Source organism: Phyllostomus discolor, chromosome 7, assembly GCF_004126475.2.
Source record: "Phyllostomus discolor isolate MPI-MPIP mPhyDis1 chromosome 7, mPhyDis1.pri.v3, whole genome shotgun sequence".
Lineage (NCBI taxonomy): Eukaryota > Metazoa > Chordata > Mammalia > Chiroptera > Phyllostomidae > Phyllostomus > Phyllostomus discolor.
This window is the reverse complement of record NC_040909.2, coordinates 137,596,234-137,610,033: the sequence shown is the minus strand read 5'-3', so window position 1 is coordinate 137,610,033 and position 13,800 is coordinate 137,596,234. Positions and strand designations below refer to the sequence as shown.

At 71.1% G+C, this 13,800-nt stretch overlaps 2 protein-coding genes across 4 annotated transcripts in view; one reads left to right on the top strand and one right to left on the bottom strand.

Moving 5' to 3' along the window:
• The window catches only part of LOC114514733 (maestro heat-like repeat family member 5), a 32,616-nt gene extending 29,602 nt beyond the window's left edge, over positions 1–3,014 (top strand). Inside the window, exons 24-30 of the mRNA XM_036031691.1 lie at positions 25–168; positions 500–676; positions 1,127–1,282; positions 2,089–2,211; positions 2,299–2,401; positions 2,591–2,665; positions 2,916–3,014. Coding sequence (XP_035887584.1) covers positions 25–168; positions 500–676; positions 1,127–1,282; positions 2,089–2,211; positions 2,299–2,401; positions 2,591–2,665; positions 2,916–3,013 — 876 coding nt within the window. The 3' untranslated portion in view covers position 3,014. The remainder of the gene's footprint in view (positions 1–24; positions 169–499; positions 677–1,126; positions 1,283–2,088; positions 2,212–2,298; positions 2,402–2,590; positions 2,666–2,915) is intronic.
• A 1,363-nt stretch (positions 3,015–4,377) lies between these two features.
• On the bottom strand, positions 4,378–13,503 carry PTP4A3 (protein tyrosine phosphatase 4A3). 3 transcript variants are annotated; one of them, XM_028533915.2, is made up of 6 exons: positions 13,191–13,497; positions 9,868–10,758; positions 8,027–8,119; positions 6,548–6,678; positions 5,865–5,939; positions 4,378–4,891 (listed from the first exon to the last, which is right to left on the bottom strand). In XM_028533915.2, exons 2-6 carry the CDS (start codon positions 9,970–9,972, stop codon positions 4,774–4,776), a joined length of 522 nt encoding a protein of 173 aa, XP_028389716.1. In that variant the 5' UTR covers positions 9,973–10,758; positions 13,191–13,497; the 3' UTR covers positions 4,378–4,773. The 3 variants fall into 3 exon arrangements, with proteins under 3 accessions (XP_028389716.1, XP_028389718.1, XP_028389717.1); XM_028533917.2 differs by lacking the exon at positions 8,027–8,119 and having other exon boundaries at positions 13,191–13,503; XM_028533916.2 differs by lacking the exon at positions 5,865–5,939 and having other exon boundaries at positions 13,191–13,502.
• Positions 13,504–13,800: the final 297 nt, after the last annotated feature.

Here is a 13,800-nt window from a genome sequence, read left to right as displayed (position 1 = left end):
CCGCCTGCCCTCGGGGGCCCCCAGTTCCTCCACAGCCCGGCCCTGCTGGAGGTGCTCTCGGAGCAGGACGCCCTGACCCTGCTGGCCCAGAGCCTCAGGGACCCCAGCCCCGAGGTCCGGGCGCTGAGCCTGCAGGGCCTGAGCAGCATCCTCTTCCACCCCGAGAAGGTGAGTGTGCGGCACCCGTGGCTGGAGCACACCTGCCACCCCAGAACGCCCAGGGCACGAGTCTGACCCCAGCTCTGTCCCTCCCAGCCGTGTGGTTAGGGACACACGACTTCACCTCTCTGGGCCTCAGTCTGCTCATCTGTAGGTTGGGGCCAGGCTGGCCCCACCCCCCGCAGGGACACAGGGCCGGTGCAAGCACACGGGCCGGGGTAGCGGCCTGGGAAGGCACGTCGCTGGGGAAACCTGGTTTCTGGGCCCAACCGGCAGGGCAGGAATTGGGGGGCACGGGGCACCCCCGGCCCACGGAGCCCGCCATGCCCGCCCTCCGCAGGGGAGCCTGCTCCGCAGGCAGCTGCCGCACTTCCTCAACGGCTTCTTCCGGAACGGCGAGCGCGAGGTGGTGCACCTCATGGGCACCGTGTCTGAGGTGCTGCACCGCCTGGGGGCGCAGGGCGCCGGGGCCCAGAGCCTCTCGGTGGCCGTCAACACCCGCTGCTTCTTCGACGACGTGAGTGTGCCCCAGCGGGGTTGCAGCACCCCCACTCCTGGGCCTGTTCCTCAAGGCAGGGAGAGCCCTGGCTGCCCTCCGGCCAGGGGCCCGGGCTGGCTCCACGGCCACCAGGTGGCGCTCAGCCCCTCTCCGCACAGCCCAGGTTCAGAGTCTCGGGCCCCAGCGGGCCTCCCAGCAGACGGGTCTTCACGTTTCCCCTCACTGAGAAATGAGGGAGTAAGTCTCGCCCCCACAATGCACTCGTGACCCTTGGGTTGGCAGGGCGTGATTGCGAGAGGGTGGCCTGGGACGCAGCCCACCTGCCCCGCCTGGAGCAGGAGCACAGCCCCGAGCATCCTGTGGAGGGAACTGAGCCCGTGCCCGCGGCAGCCTGGGGAGGCCCCACACTGGGTGGGGGCGGGGGCCCACGGGCAGGTCTGGCGGTGACCGTGCGCCCCGGGCCTGCAGGAGCGGGAGGGCATCCGGGCGGCGGCCATGGCGCTGTTCGGGGACCTGGTGGCAGCGACGGCGGGCAAGGAACCCAGGAGCCTGCACACCCAGGTCCACCAGAGCCTGGTGCCCCTGCTCCTGCACCTGAAGGACCGCTGTCCGGCCGTCGTCACGGTCAGCACCCGCTGAGGGGCCTTGGCCTTGGAGGGGCTGGGGACCCACGGGTGGGCGGGGGTCGTGGGGCCAGGGGGCTATGGAGTGAGGGGTCGCCCCTGGGGCAGCAGGCTTGGCTCCTGCACCGGTTTCCTCTCCACAGTCTGCCTGCTGTCCCCGGGTGCTCGCGCACGCACACACACACACACACACCTGCTGTCCCCGTGTGCATGCTCTCACACACACACCCACACACACCTGCTCTCCCCAGGTGCTCTCGCACACCCGCACACTCACCTGCCCGCCCTGTGTGCACACATACACCAAAGCACGTGGCCGCCCGCCCTCCCCACATGCACGCACATGCACGCACCCAGGTGTGCCCATGCAGCTGTGCCTCCTGGGAGCGGCACCAGCCTGTTCTGCCCACGGCCGAGTCCCCAGCGCCTGGCACCTGGCGGGCGCCCAGGTTGCTCATCGAACCTGTTGAAATGTGGGTTCAACATTTCACCTGTGTGCCAACCCGTGTCCTAGCCCAGTCCATTGAGACACAGCTCGGCCTTCCAGGCTCCCTGGCCATCAGGGAGCTGGACAATGAGCAGCCAGTTCAGAAACAAACCAGGGGAGCTGCCGTAGTGCAGCCTGGGACCCCGGGGCTGCGGCCGGGGGGCGGGGCTTCCCCGGAGGCTGTGAGCAGGAGCCCAGCGGGTGCCGCTGGAGGCCAGCAAGGCAGGAGGGTGCCTGGCGGGGAAGGAGCACCCTGAACCCTGGTCCCCTGGCTGTGGGCCCCCAGGCCCCTCGGTGACCCTCCCCTGCCGTCCCCGCAGCAGGCCAAGTTCGCCTTCTACCGCTGCTCCCTGCTGCTCCGCTGGCGGCTGCCGCACACCCTCTTCTGCACCCTGGCCTGGGAGAGGGGCCTCAGCGCCCGCCACTTCCTCTGGTCCCGTCTGGTGAGGGGCCTTGGGCGGCAGCTGGGAGAGGGAGGTGGCGTGCGGGAGCTGACCCCAGGCCATGACACGCGTGCTGTCCTTGGCCAGCTGACCCAGGGCCAGGAGGAGTTCGGCATCCACTTGTCACAGGCCCTCAGCTACCTGCACAGCCGCCATCACCACCTCAAGACCTGGGCAGCGCTCTTCCTAGGTGACCGGGGTGCCTGGACTCAGGGGCCCCCCACGCCTGCCCCACCTGGGTACCCTGACCTCTCCTGCCCTGCTTCTCCCACCTCGGAAGGGTAGGGGTGGGTCTGGGGCCCCCCAAGAAGACGGGGAGCCCTGGCCCGCCCGTGAACCCCATCGGCCGGCCAGCACGCTCCCCTCGTCTGTCCCACAGGTTACGCCAGCTGCTACCACCCCCAGGCCATGTCCCAGGTGGTGAACTCGGGGGACGTGAAGCTGCTGTGCTCCAGTGAGCAGCCCCCACCCGCCGCGCTGTGGGACAGGCCCACCCACGCCACCGGAAGCTATGGGTGGGCGCCCAAGTGTGAGGGGCTTGGGCCGGGTGGGGTTGGGGACAGAAGCCCCCCCAGGCTTAAACGGTGGAGGAGGTGGAGCCTGGGCCCACCCTGCCCCTCCACCCCACCCAAGGGAGCACGGGGCCCACTCCTCCACCCAGGCAGGGGTGGGGGTCGTCTCTGACAGGACCCCCCCTCCTGGAGCTTTCAAAGGTCTTCAGAAGGACCCGGAGCCCGGCCTCCAGGAGTTTGCCACCAGGCAGCTCAGCCTCCTCCCACGAGTGGCGGCCAGCCAGAAGTGACCGCCCGCCGCCCCCCTCAGCCTCCCCTCCTGCGCCCACCGCCCGGCCAGCGCCTCCCCTCTGTGCAGAGCTCGGTCGCGTAACATTTTTCCATTTGAAAGAAAAAAGTAAATTCAACAAGGAAGTGTCACACCTGTCGACACCTGTGGGCTCCCTGCCCACCCTCCCCGGGGGACCAAGGCCAGCCCGGCACACACTGGCAGGGCAGGGGACGGGGTCAGACCGGGGGTGGGGGGCCCTGTGAACGCCAGCCACTCCGCTCACAGAGACCCGGGGCTGCCCCCGACCCAAGCCCAGGCCGCAGCCTGCCAGTACCTGGGCACTGTGGGCACCCCGAGGACAGCGGGCCCCCGCATCCCAGCAGGGGGGGCCGTTTGCCAGGGTGCCCCCACAGACTTCCCACATCTCCCGCTCAGAGCTCCGGGCGGCCGGTCCGGAAGGGGCGCTGTGGGCCTAAGCCCCTCCACCCTCACCGCCGTCCTCCTGGCCCCAGTCCAGGCTGGCACCCGGCTGGCAGCAGAACCAGCTGGGGCCCCGGGTCGCGCCCTCCTCATGCGGCCTGGCCACCTGGATGGGCTGTGTGGCCTCCACTGTTCCACCTGTGAAATGGGCAGGAAGACCCCCCCCCCGACCCAGCCCCTCAGAGGGCTGATGCAGAGGTCTTCCTGGCAGTGCCCCTGACTTCCTGGAGGCCCACCTGACCTTCGGCGGGCTCTCCCCTCAGCCTTGGTTTTCCGTCCTGTGAAATGGGCAGCGTGGCCTTCCCTGGCCTCAGCCCAGGAGGCCCCTTTCCGGACCAGACCAGCCAGCTGCCCCGCCCAGGCCATCCCCCAGCCTGGCCTGCTCCCCTGCCCGTCCTCTCCAGGGCCCCACGGGCCCCTCCCACATCCGCTCAGGCCACCTCCCCCCGGGAGCACCTCCCACCAGGAGCACCCCCCCAGCCGCACCCTGGGGCTCCCATCCCTGGGCCCACCTCTTCCCCCGGGAACAGGAGCAGGGAGGGCGTGGGGTGCTGGACCAGGCAGGTAGATACAGGTGGGGGCGGCCTGGACACAGGGAGCCAAGTTGGCCACGGTCCCCCACGCCCTCCGGTCCTCGGAGCTGGAGACGAGGGCACCTGCCCGGGGGGCAGCACTGGGCGGCCACTCGCTGGCCACCAGGCCCCGCCTCCAAACACCAACAGGGCAGCCGGGGGGCCCCACCTGCTCTGCGGTGTCAGGGAGGTCCCCCACCCCTAAGCGGGAGGGTGCAGGGACCCAGCACAGACACCAGGGGGAGGCCCAGAGCAGCCTGCACGGCAGCCTCCCTGGCACACCCCCCACAACCACCAGCCAGCCCCGCATTCCACGCTCCACGCACACACGGCCACAGGGTCCTGGTTTATTGCCTTCGAGTGTCCGGAACAACTGGCCGCCTCAGACCCAGTGGTTTGAGGGGCCAAGAGCGGGTCAGGGCGAGGGGCTGCGGGGGAGGGGAGGGCCCTGTGGTTAAAAAGCACGCCCGCCCCAACAACAGGCCGGAGAGGAGAGCCGGGCCGGGAGGTGGTGGCAGAGAGGCCGGGGCCTGGCCAGGGCCCTGGACAGACAGACAGACACAGGGTGGACAGGAGACAGAGGGAGGGGTCGGCCTAAAAAGGGGCAGACGGACACAGGGACACACGGGCAGGGAGAGAGGCCCCCGAGGGTGCCTGGGCGGAGCGGGGCGGGAGGGGGGGTGCGGGGCGCTGCTGGGGGGGCCGGGCGGGCGGCCCCGGCCCCGGGCTACATGACACAGCACCGGGCCTTGTGCGTGTGCGCGTCTTTGAACCGCAGTCTCTGTTTGGGCCGGTACTTTTCCAAGTAGGTGAGCTGCTTGCTGTTGATGGCTCCGCGCCGCTTCCTGGGGAGACAGGCGGGGGCGGGGGGGGGGGGGGCAGGGGTCAGGCCGGGAGCAGAGTTGACCACGCCCTGCCCCGGGGAGCTGCAGGCCCGAGGGGCTGCCGTGCTGCCGGGCCTTTGCCTGAGCTGCTCCCACTGCCAGGCCCACCCTCCCCAGTCACCTGGCCGTCCCCTCCTGCGGGCTGACCCCTGAGCTCCCTCCCTCGGTGGTCCCCACCTCGGTGGGCAAGGCCCCCATGTTTATTACCCAGGTGCCCCTGCTCCCCCGGCCACGGGCTGCTGGAGGACCAGCAGGTGAGGCCTGCACTAGCCTGCTGCCTGGGAGTGGGGGAGGGAGGGAGGGAGGGACCTCAAGGGACTGGGTGTGGCGGGCGCCTAGGGCTCTGCACCCAGCTCCCAGCAGGTCAGCCGTCCCCACTGCCCGGGACCTCAGATGTGACCACAGACTCGCTCTGACTGATGAAATGTGAGCAGAAGATACACGCATGTGCTAGGCAGAGCTACGAGAGCCATCGCGCAGTCCACTGTGGCTGTCCCTGCGATCTGGTGACGCCACGGGGGATGGGCTGCCCCCACCGACGGCATCAGATGGGTCCCAAGAGCAGGGGCGCCCTGCGTGGCTCTCAGGGGCCGGAGTCGGGCCCACTCGCTCCTGCAGCAAGGCCCAGCCTGCCCTGACTCTCTGGGCCTCCGGCTGAGGGACCACAGCCCAGCCCTCCCCTCCCCCTCCCCTCAGCACAGCCCCGCCCCAGTCCCAGGGGACAGGCTGCACACAGAGGGCCGTCCTCTGGGCGGGCGGCCCAGCCCTGGGCCCTCGGGGCCAGGAGGGTGCTGGGGGCTGGAGGCGTTTCAGGGGCTGCCCCGGCCGCAGGGTCAGCAGTGCCGCTGGCAGGGCTCTGGGCCCCGCAGAGTGGGGAGCCCCCTCGGCCCTGGACCCCTAAGCTGGCACCAGCCAGCCTCACTTGGCCACTCACTGTCGGATGAACTGGATGGCGTCTTCATACTTCATCCCGCTCTCGATGAGGGCCAGGGCCACGAGGACGGGAGCCCTGGGGAGGGACAGCAGGGCCGGTGACCCAGGCCTCGGCACCTCCCTCTGGACAGGCTGCCAGCTGGAGACCCGGGCCGGAGCCCTCCCCCTCCCGTAGCTGGCTGCCCAGACTCCCCCGGTGCCCCCCACTCCCCTGAGAAGGGTGCAGGCTCGAAGCTCAGCTCCACCAACTGGTTCAAATTCCATTCCCTCCTAGCCCTGCTGTGTGACCTTGAGTAGGCCAGGCAACCTCTCTGTGCTGGGCTCGGGATGAGAGCTTGACACTCAGCTATCAGCCCTGCCTGGCCGGTCTTCCCTCTGCAAAACCGGCTGCTTTCGTCAACCCCAGGCTGTGTGGTGGGATGGGGGTCTTTGTGCCTGGGGAGGGGTGGGGCCCACAGCTCCTCCCTGCCCAAGGGCGAGGACAAAGCTGCAACCACAGCAGGAGGGACTGGAGTCAGACTTCAGGAAGCACTTCCTCCCTGTGAGGTTGCAGGAGGCCCGCGTCTGGGCACCCTCTGGAAAGCAGTCCCGTGGCACGTGGGCTCAGCACCCACAGCCGAGAGCGAGTCGGGCCACAGGATCCCTGGTCAAGCAGGCCCGCCCCGCCCCACCCCACCGGCTCACCGTCCCAGGCCGGCCACGCAGTGCACGGCCACGCAGCTGCCGGGGTCATCGCAGAACTTGGCCTTCAGCAGGCTCAGCCAGTCCTCCACCACCTTGCCGGGCGGCGGTGCCCCATCGTCAAAGGGCCAGTCCTGCAGGGGGAGCTGCCCGTGAGGACCCCGCCCCAGAAGGCGGTGGGCCGGCGGGCTGGCGGGCTCCCCCCGCCACCAGCCTCTCCCCAGCTGCCAGAGACGGCAACACCAGACCAAAAGCAGCCCGCCTCGCTGGCTCGCGCCCGCCCGACCCTCCCCGCCGCAGTGGAAGGAAGGGAAGGGCCGTGGCTCCCTGTGCTGGGGGGCCCTGCACGCGCTCTGCTCCCAGTCCCTCCGGGAGCACCCACGGGTGAGGAGCCGGGGTCACAGGACTGGGAGGGGGCAGAGGCGGGGCTCAGGCCGAGCCTGTGTGACCCCAAAGCTCCGGTTCCTCCTGCCGTCCCAAACAGCTGAGTGGAGGTTACAAAGGGACAACTGCCAAAGACAGGGTCCCTGCAGGGACAGGGCCCTCCAGTGCCCAGGTGGCTGAGGCCCGAGCAGAGCTGGGCAGCGCCTGCCAGACACCCTCCGTGCCTCGAGCCACCACCGCCGCCGGGGCAGCTCTGTGCCTGGGAGGAGCCCTGAGACCTGCCCACGGGGACGTGGCAGCACAGCCATCCCCCCTCCGCATGGACTCGGGTCCCCAGGGCCAGGGACCAAGGGAACGGCCCAGGCGTCCCTCCCCTGGCCTCCACGGACGGCCGCCCCAGGGGCCCGCCAGGTGCGCCTGCCCCTCCCCCCGCAGCACCTGCTGCCGGGCGACAGGGCCCCAGGCATAGGCAGCCAGCCCCTGAGAGGCAGCCTCAGGGCCAGGCCCAGGGCTGCTGACTCCCGGCTTGGCCCGCGCTCGCTAAGTCTCAGGCACCTGCCCGGTGGGGCCGCGTCCCTGCCCGGCCTGGCTGCGGGGGTCACAGCCCACCCCCCCCCACGGAGAAGTGCCCCTGCAGGGGGTGTCCTTGCCAAAGTGCCACCCTCCGGGCGGTCCCAGTTCCGCCACAGTCTGTGGCCTCAGGCAGCCACTGACCCCAGCCTCAGGTTCCCCACAACCGAGCGCTCGGGGCCTGTCCTGAGGCTGAGAAGCCGAGGGCCCGCCTGCCCTGGCACGCGGGGCAGCCCGTGGCAGGGCTCAGCAGCCCGAGCGCTCTGCCTCCCGAGCCAGGCCGGCCAGGGACGAGCTCTCCGGAGGCGGGGCCAGGCTGCACAGAGAGGAGGGGACCCACTTGAGGTCACACAGCCGGATGCCCGGGCCTCCCCGAGACGTGTCCACACGACACCGGGTCCAGGCGTGCACCTGCCGGGTGGCGGGTGGCACGCGGGAGGGCCGAGGACGCCTGCCTCCCAGCGCCGTCCAGGCGAGAGGGCCCCCCCCGGCCAACAGAGCCCCCCCACCGCACCACGCGCCCCTCACCACGACGGTGATGCCGTCCTTCTCCAGCAGGGCCTTGTCGTAGGTCACCTCGCACACCCGCACCACGGTGGTGGCCCCGTACTTCTTCAGGTCCTGCGGGGGCGGGGGGGGGGGGGATGCCGGGCTGGGCTGCAGAGCTCGGGGCATGACCCCCCGACCGAGGCCCAGCCGTCCGAGCCGGCTCACCCGGGCGGAAAGCCTGGGGCGCAGGAGCCCCCGGGGTGGCCTTCGGGGCTCCCGGATTTGCTGGGGGCAAGCGCCTTTCCTGATGCTTCCTGGCAGCGGCGCCCCGGGGCGCCGCACAGAGAGGAGGTGCCCCCACCGCACCGGGGCTCCTGGTGACCGCAGCCTCGAGCACATCACCCCCTCCTCCGGGGGCTGGGGACCCAGCGGGACCCCATTCTCCACACAAACCTCCTAGGTCCCCCAGCAGGGACAGGACACCACCAGCCCACCCGCGGGCCCCGGCACGGCCCCGACTCTGAGCAGCCCCCCTGGCCGGGGGCATGAACAGTCCAGCCAAGGGCTCCTCCAGACCCCACACTGAGGCCGTCAGTCCGGGAGGGGCAGGCCCCTGGGGGCAGGGGACGCCGGGGGGCGGGGCTCGGGGAGAGCCGCACGTGTGCTGAGCTGCTGGTGGAAGGGAGGCAGCAGGGAAGCCCCAGGGAAAAGGTTGAGGCCGCTCCCAGCCAGGCCCAGGATATTTATACCCGGGGGGCGGGGGAGGGCAGGTGTCCCCCCACCGGCCACGTGCAGGAGCTGCCCCCCCCACGGCTATTTCAGGGGTGGTGAGGAGTCAGCTGCTGGGCCTCCCCGTCACAGGACAGGGACACCGGGCACAGTGAGGTCAGGGCAGAGCACCTCTGAGAATTCGGGGGCGAGGGTGCAGGGCTCGAGGTTGTGGGGTGCCCCCTGGGGTCAAAGCCTTGACCCCAGTCACATGCTGACCCTTGACCCTGGTCTCACACGAAGCCCGGAGCCCGAGCACAGGCTGCGTGCTGCCCTCAGCCCCCTCCCAGGGCCTGCCGTGGCCTCAGGCGTCCCAGCTGTGAGGGTGCAGCCCTGGAAAGGGCCCCTGGCTCACGTCCGGGGTCCAGGGCCCTGCTGGCGAGGCGCCCACCGCCTGCCCCGTAGAGTTTTCAGGGCCCCCCTGCCCCGGTCTCTGTGTGACCGTGACACGCACTCACGCTGCAGAGGGAAGAGGCCGAGGCCACCAACAGCTCCACACACGGCACGGCACCCGACCCGCACCCCAGGCTTCCGCCAGGGGCCGTGCGAGGGGACGCAGGCTCTGCAGACACGCCCAGTCCCATCCGCTGGGGCTGCGAGCAACGTCCTCTGGCCCTATGGCCCTCGGACCCCCCGGCTCGGACCCTCAGACCCACGGACACCAGCAGCCCGACGCCCCCCTCGGCCTGTGCTGACCCGAGGCCTCCACCAGAGCCTGTGGGCTTCCTGTGGCCCGGACGGGCCTGGCGCTGGCCATGGTGCTGGCCTCCACGCCCGTCCCCACCTGCCTGTGCCCAGGCCGCCCCAGCAGCAGCTCCTCACCTGGGCCCCCACCCGCCTCCTGCTCAGCCTCTGCAGGGGCAAAGGGCGTGGGCCGCCCCTCCCACCCTGGACCCGCCTCCGTCCGTGCAGCCTGCAGCCCAGCTGCCCACACACCAGCCCCCAAGGAGCCAAATGACCGCCCAGCAGTCCTCGCCCCCAGCTCCTGGGCACGGTCCCGTGCCCCCCCTCGGGGGGATCCTGTAACCAAGGATGACACGGCCACAGATCGCTCTCGGGAGGCCGAGGGCAGTGCAGCCAGGTCCTCGGGACACCCGGCCCGGCCCACTCACCTCGACGAAGCTGCTGAGGGTGGCGTCGGTGGGGTTGTGCGTGATGAGGAACCGCATGTTCTTGTAGCTCACCTCCACGGGGGCCGGCCGGTTCATGCGGGCCATGGCTGCTCCCCGGGGCCGGCTGGGGGCGAGGGCAGGAGGAGTCCCCAGCCCCCCACAACCCAAGAAGGGGGTCCCTGTGCTTGTCTGAGAGAGGAAAACGCTTTTTAAAAAACCCGCCCCCGCCCCCGGCACAAATATTGTGCAGATACTCGGGAGGGGGCAGGATGGCTAAAAAAGAAAACCCAAGTCCGTAAAAAAGAAAGAGAAAAAGCCCCCAGAAGTCTAACGGGCCCGTCTGGGCCCCGGCTTCTCACAGATGAGCAATCAGTTACAAACAATTAGTTACAAAAGGGCGAACGTGGAAACAGCGATGGAGAGACTCCGGAAAGAAAACTTGTAAAACCCCGCGTCAGTCCGGCCGCCGCAGCCGCGTCCCACGCTGCGCCTGCTGCCGGGGGCGTCCTCTCTGCCTCGGTGGGCGGGCCGGCGGGCGGGCGGGCGGCCCCTCCGGTGGGCGGCCGAGCCCCGAGGACCGACCGAAGGGAAAGCACACTGCAACCAAGCCGACGGGGCCCCCCTGGGGCGGAGGTCGCGGGCGGCTCCGACGCGTGGGCCTGCCTCACGTCACCCCATCGGGGCACGGCGAGTCCTGGCAGGGCGCTGGGGGCTCAGGTGGCCCTGGGCCGGGCAGAGGCCATTGGCGGGCGAGGGCGATGGTGTGGGCCAGAGGCGTGGGCACGGGGGCGCCCTCAGCGGCAGGCGCGGCGACGCTGGGTGCGGCGGCGCTCAGGGCTGCCGCCGGAGGCCCTCGCCATGAATCCCGGGCCGGTCAGCAGCGGGCAGCGTCTGGGGACAAGGGGGAGAAGGGAGTGGAAAGATCAGGGGTCGCCGGAGCCCCCGCCCTCCCAGAGCGGCGGCAGCCTGCCCGACCCCCACCACCACCACCCCCACCACCCTGTCAACGCTGCTTCTCCCTGGGACCCGCTGCGGGAGCCGGCAGAGGGGGGCCCTCCTCGGGCCTCGGTTTCCCCACGTGAGAGCGGGAGGGAGGGCAGCTCCTGCCGGGCTGGCCCAGGGCCCGGAGGTGACAGGGCAGCCACCAGGATGGAGCGATGGGGGACCCAGCGAGGAAAGGGTTTCAGGATCACACACACACTCTCGGGGAGCCCCGAACCCCAACACACGGACGCCAGGCCGTCTGTGGTGACAGGGGCCTAGCACCCGGAGCCTGGCCCCCTCACCCCGTGATCGGCAGACACCCCACCCACACCCCATACCATCCACCTGTCCACTGTGGGGTTTCCCAGCTGGGTGGCTCTGGGGCAGCCGGTCCTCAGACACGGAGGCTGGGGCACGGCAGCCGAGGGGCTGGGACGGGGGTCAGGGGGAGCGGTGGGGGGGGAGTGGAGGAGGTTCCGCTCACACCGAGATTCCCCCCTCAACGCCCCTCTGCCCCGGCCACCGTCCCCACCGTTCGCCCACGGGGCTGGTCGGACACAGGGGGCAACAGGGCGGGCTCTGTCCTCCACCAGCTCCGGGGCACATGCCCAGGGGGTGACAGCACAGGCGGCCAGGAGGGGGTCGCTCTGTGACGCGGCACCAGGGAGGGACTCTGCCGGGACACAGAGATGGCCGTCAGGCACCTCCGCGCCTGCTTCTCCCTCCTGGGCTCCGGAGACCCAGGCCTGGGGCCCCCGCAGCGGCACCAGCCCCCAGGGAGGTTTCGCTGGCCTCGGTTTCCCCATCTGCACAACGAGAGGCCGAACAAGATGCCCCCAAGGTCCCTGCAGCGGTGACCCAGTGGCCCCCGGGACCTCAGCCTGGGTGCAGGAGGGGTGCAAGGCCTCAGACCCCAGACGCCACGGCCACTCCCAGGCCCAGGGCAGCCGCCTCGTCTCGCCTCCACCCTGGCCCTTGAGGTGGTCCTGGGAGAGGAGGGCTCAACAGGGGGCGTGGTGCCCCCAGGCCGGGGGGGGGGGGAGGGGCGAGACAGAGAGAAGGGTCCTGCCCTGGCTCAGCCCCAGCCGGAGCCACCCTGCAGCCAGAAAGAGACGCCTGCACAGGCCCCGGACGGCCAGCGTAGGAACGCCTGAGCCTCCCGAGCCAGCAGCCGGCCCCACGTGCACGTGTGTGCATGTGTGTGTGAGCGTGTGCATGTGTTTGCCAGAATGAAGGGGGTAAAGGCCCCAGGAAGCCACGAGGCTCTGCCTCCCTTCCTGGGGACACCTGTGGGCATCAGGAGGTGGCCTGGCTCTGCCACCCAGTGTCCCTGGGCGGGTCCTGAGGGCCGAGGGTCACTGGGCAGGGAGGGGCCTAGAGCCCCCCCATACTACTGCCCGCTGGAGCCTGCAGTGGTCCCGTGTCGGTGGGGTTGGGGTTAGGCAGGCTAGGGTCAGAGGTCTGGGCAGAGGTGGGACCAAGGCCACTACCCAGTGGTCCCCCGCAGGGTCTGGGACTCCCAGCCACAGGTGGGGGCACACAGGACGCCCACCGTCCTGTCCCAGGCGCCCCGCGTGGCTCAACCAGGCCTTACGGGAAGGCGGTTCCTCCTACCCACACCTCCTCAGCGAGGCCACTCAGCAAGCTCCCCAGGCAGCAGGACCCAAGGCCACCAGCCCCACCCCCTGGCCCACCCCCCACGCCCCTAGAGTCCGGAGCCCACCCCTCCGGCCTTCCGGCCACAGCACACACACGCCCCCTCCCGGGACCCCAGCCTGCCTCCTCCCCCTCTCACCCCACCCGGAACTACTGTCCTGCGGGAACCTGTTGGGGAGGCCCCTCGCCGCCCGCCTGCGGGGGAGGGGGCAGCCCAGGGGGAGGCAGAGGCCCTCCCGCGCCCTGCCCAGGCCAGCGAAGCGCTCCCCCGGCTCCTCGAGCTCAAGTCCGGGAGTCAGGAGCGGCGCTCAGGCCGGCTCACGGGGTGGAAACCGCCCTCACCCCTGCTCACAGCTGGCTGAGGAGCCGGCAGGGATCGGGATCCACAGGGTTCCAGGAGGCCCGGCCCCTCTGGACCCAGACCGGGAATGGAAGCCGGGAGGCTGGAGGACTAGGGCTCAGGGGGTCCCAGAGCGGGCCGGCGAGAACACGGGAGCGGAGCGCGAGCCCCTGAGCGGGCTGGCCTCCCGGGCGCGGGCTGGCTCGGGCGGGGGCCACCCGGTCCCGCCGCGCGTGAGCCCGGGGCGCGTAGGCTGGTTCTGAGGGCTGCGGCCACCTCCCCGGGGCGGGGCTGGGGTCCTTCCCGGCACGCCCCCCGCCCGCGCCCTGCGCGCCCCGCTCACCGAAGAGTGCGGGCGTCCTGCCGCTGCCTCCATCCGCACGGGGCCAAACCGGGCCGCGGCCGGGAGACCCACGGTGCGGGGCGCTGGCTCCCCGCGGAGGCTCCCCGGGCGGGCGGCCGGGGGCTATTTATAGCGCCCGGGCATCACGTGGGGCGGGGTGGCCGGTGACCGGCTGGCGACCTGGCTTGTTGTGACTCCCACACCTGCCGCCTAAATATAACTGTCGGTTCCCCGCGCCCGGCAAACAAAGGGGCGGCGGAGGGCCCAGCGCGGAGGAAGCGGCGCGGAGGAAGGGGAAATGCAAGGGCAGAGGGGAGGGCCGCTGGCCGCCGCGGGGCGGGGCCCCTGCCGCCGGGCGCACGGCCTTCCTCCTCCCCGAGCGAGCGTGCGCCGCCCTGGAACCTCCGGGGCTCCCCACGGCCCCTTCGGAGGGGGGCAGCGGTGGAGCCGCGCGGCGCGGAGGGTGCTCCTGATGGTCACCTCGGCCCTGGCCAAGGCTTGGACCCAGAACTTTGAAAATACAGAGGAGAGTAGCCATGGCCCAGATGGGTAAACTAGGCTGACACCCCCAGAGTCGCTGCCACCCACCTCGCCTGGCCCCGGCCTCGGC

Bases quoted from the DNA above. Each gene is read 5' to 3' on its own strand.
- PTP4A3 (XM_028533915.2), bottom strand. From the start codon at position 9,972: ATGGCCCGCATGAACCGGCCGGCCCCCGTGGAGGTGAGCTACAAGAAC. The intron at 6,679-8,026 runs GTGAGGGGCGCG...CTCCCCCTGCAG, and splicing joins AGGACGGCATCACCGTCGTG to GACTGGCCCTTTGACGATGG. The intron at 5,940-6,547 runs GTGAGCCGGTGG...GTCCCTCCCCAG, and splicing joins TGCGTGGCCGGCCTGGGACG to GGCTCCCGTCCTCGTGGCCC.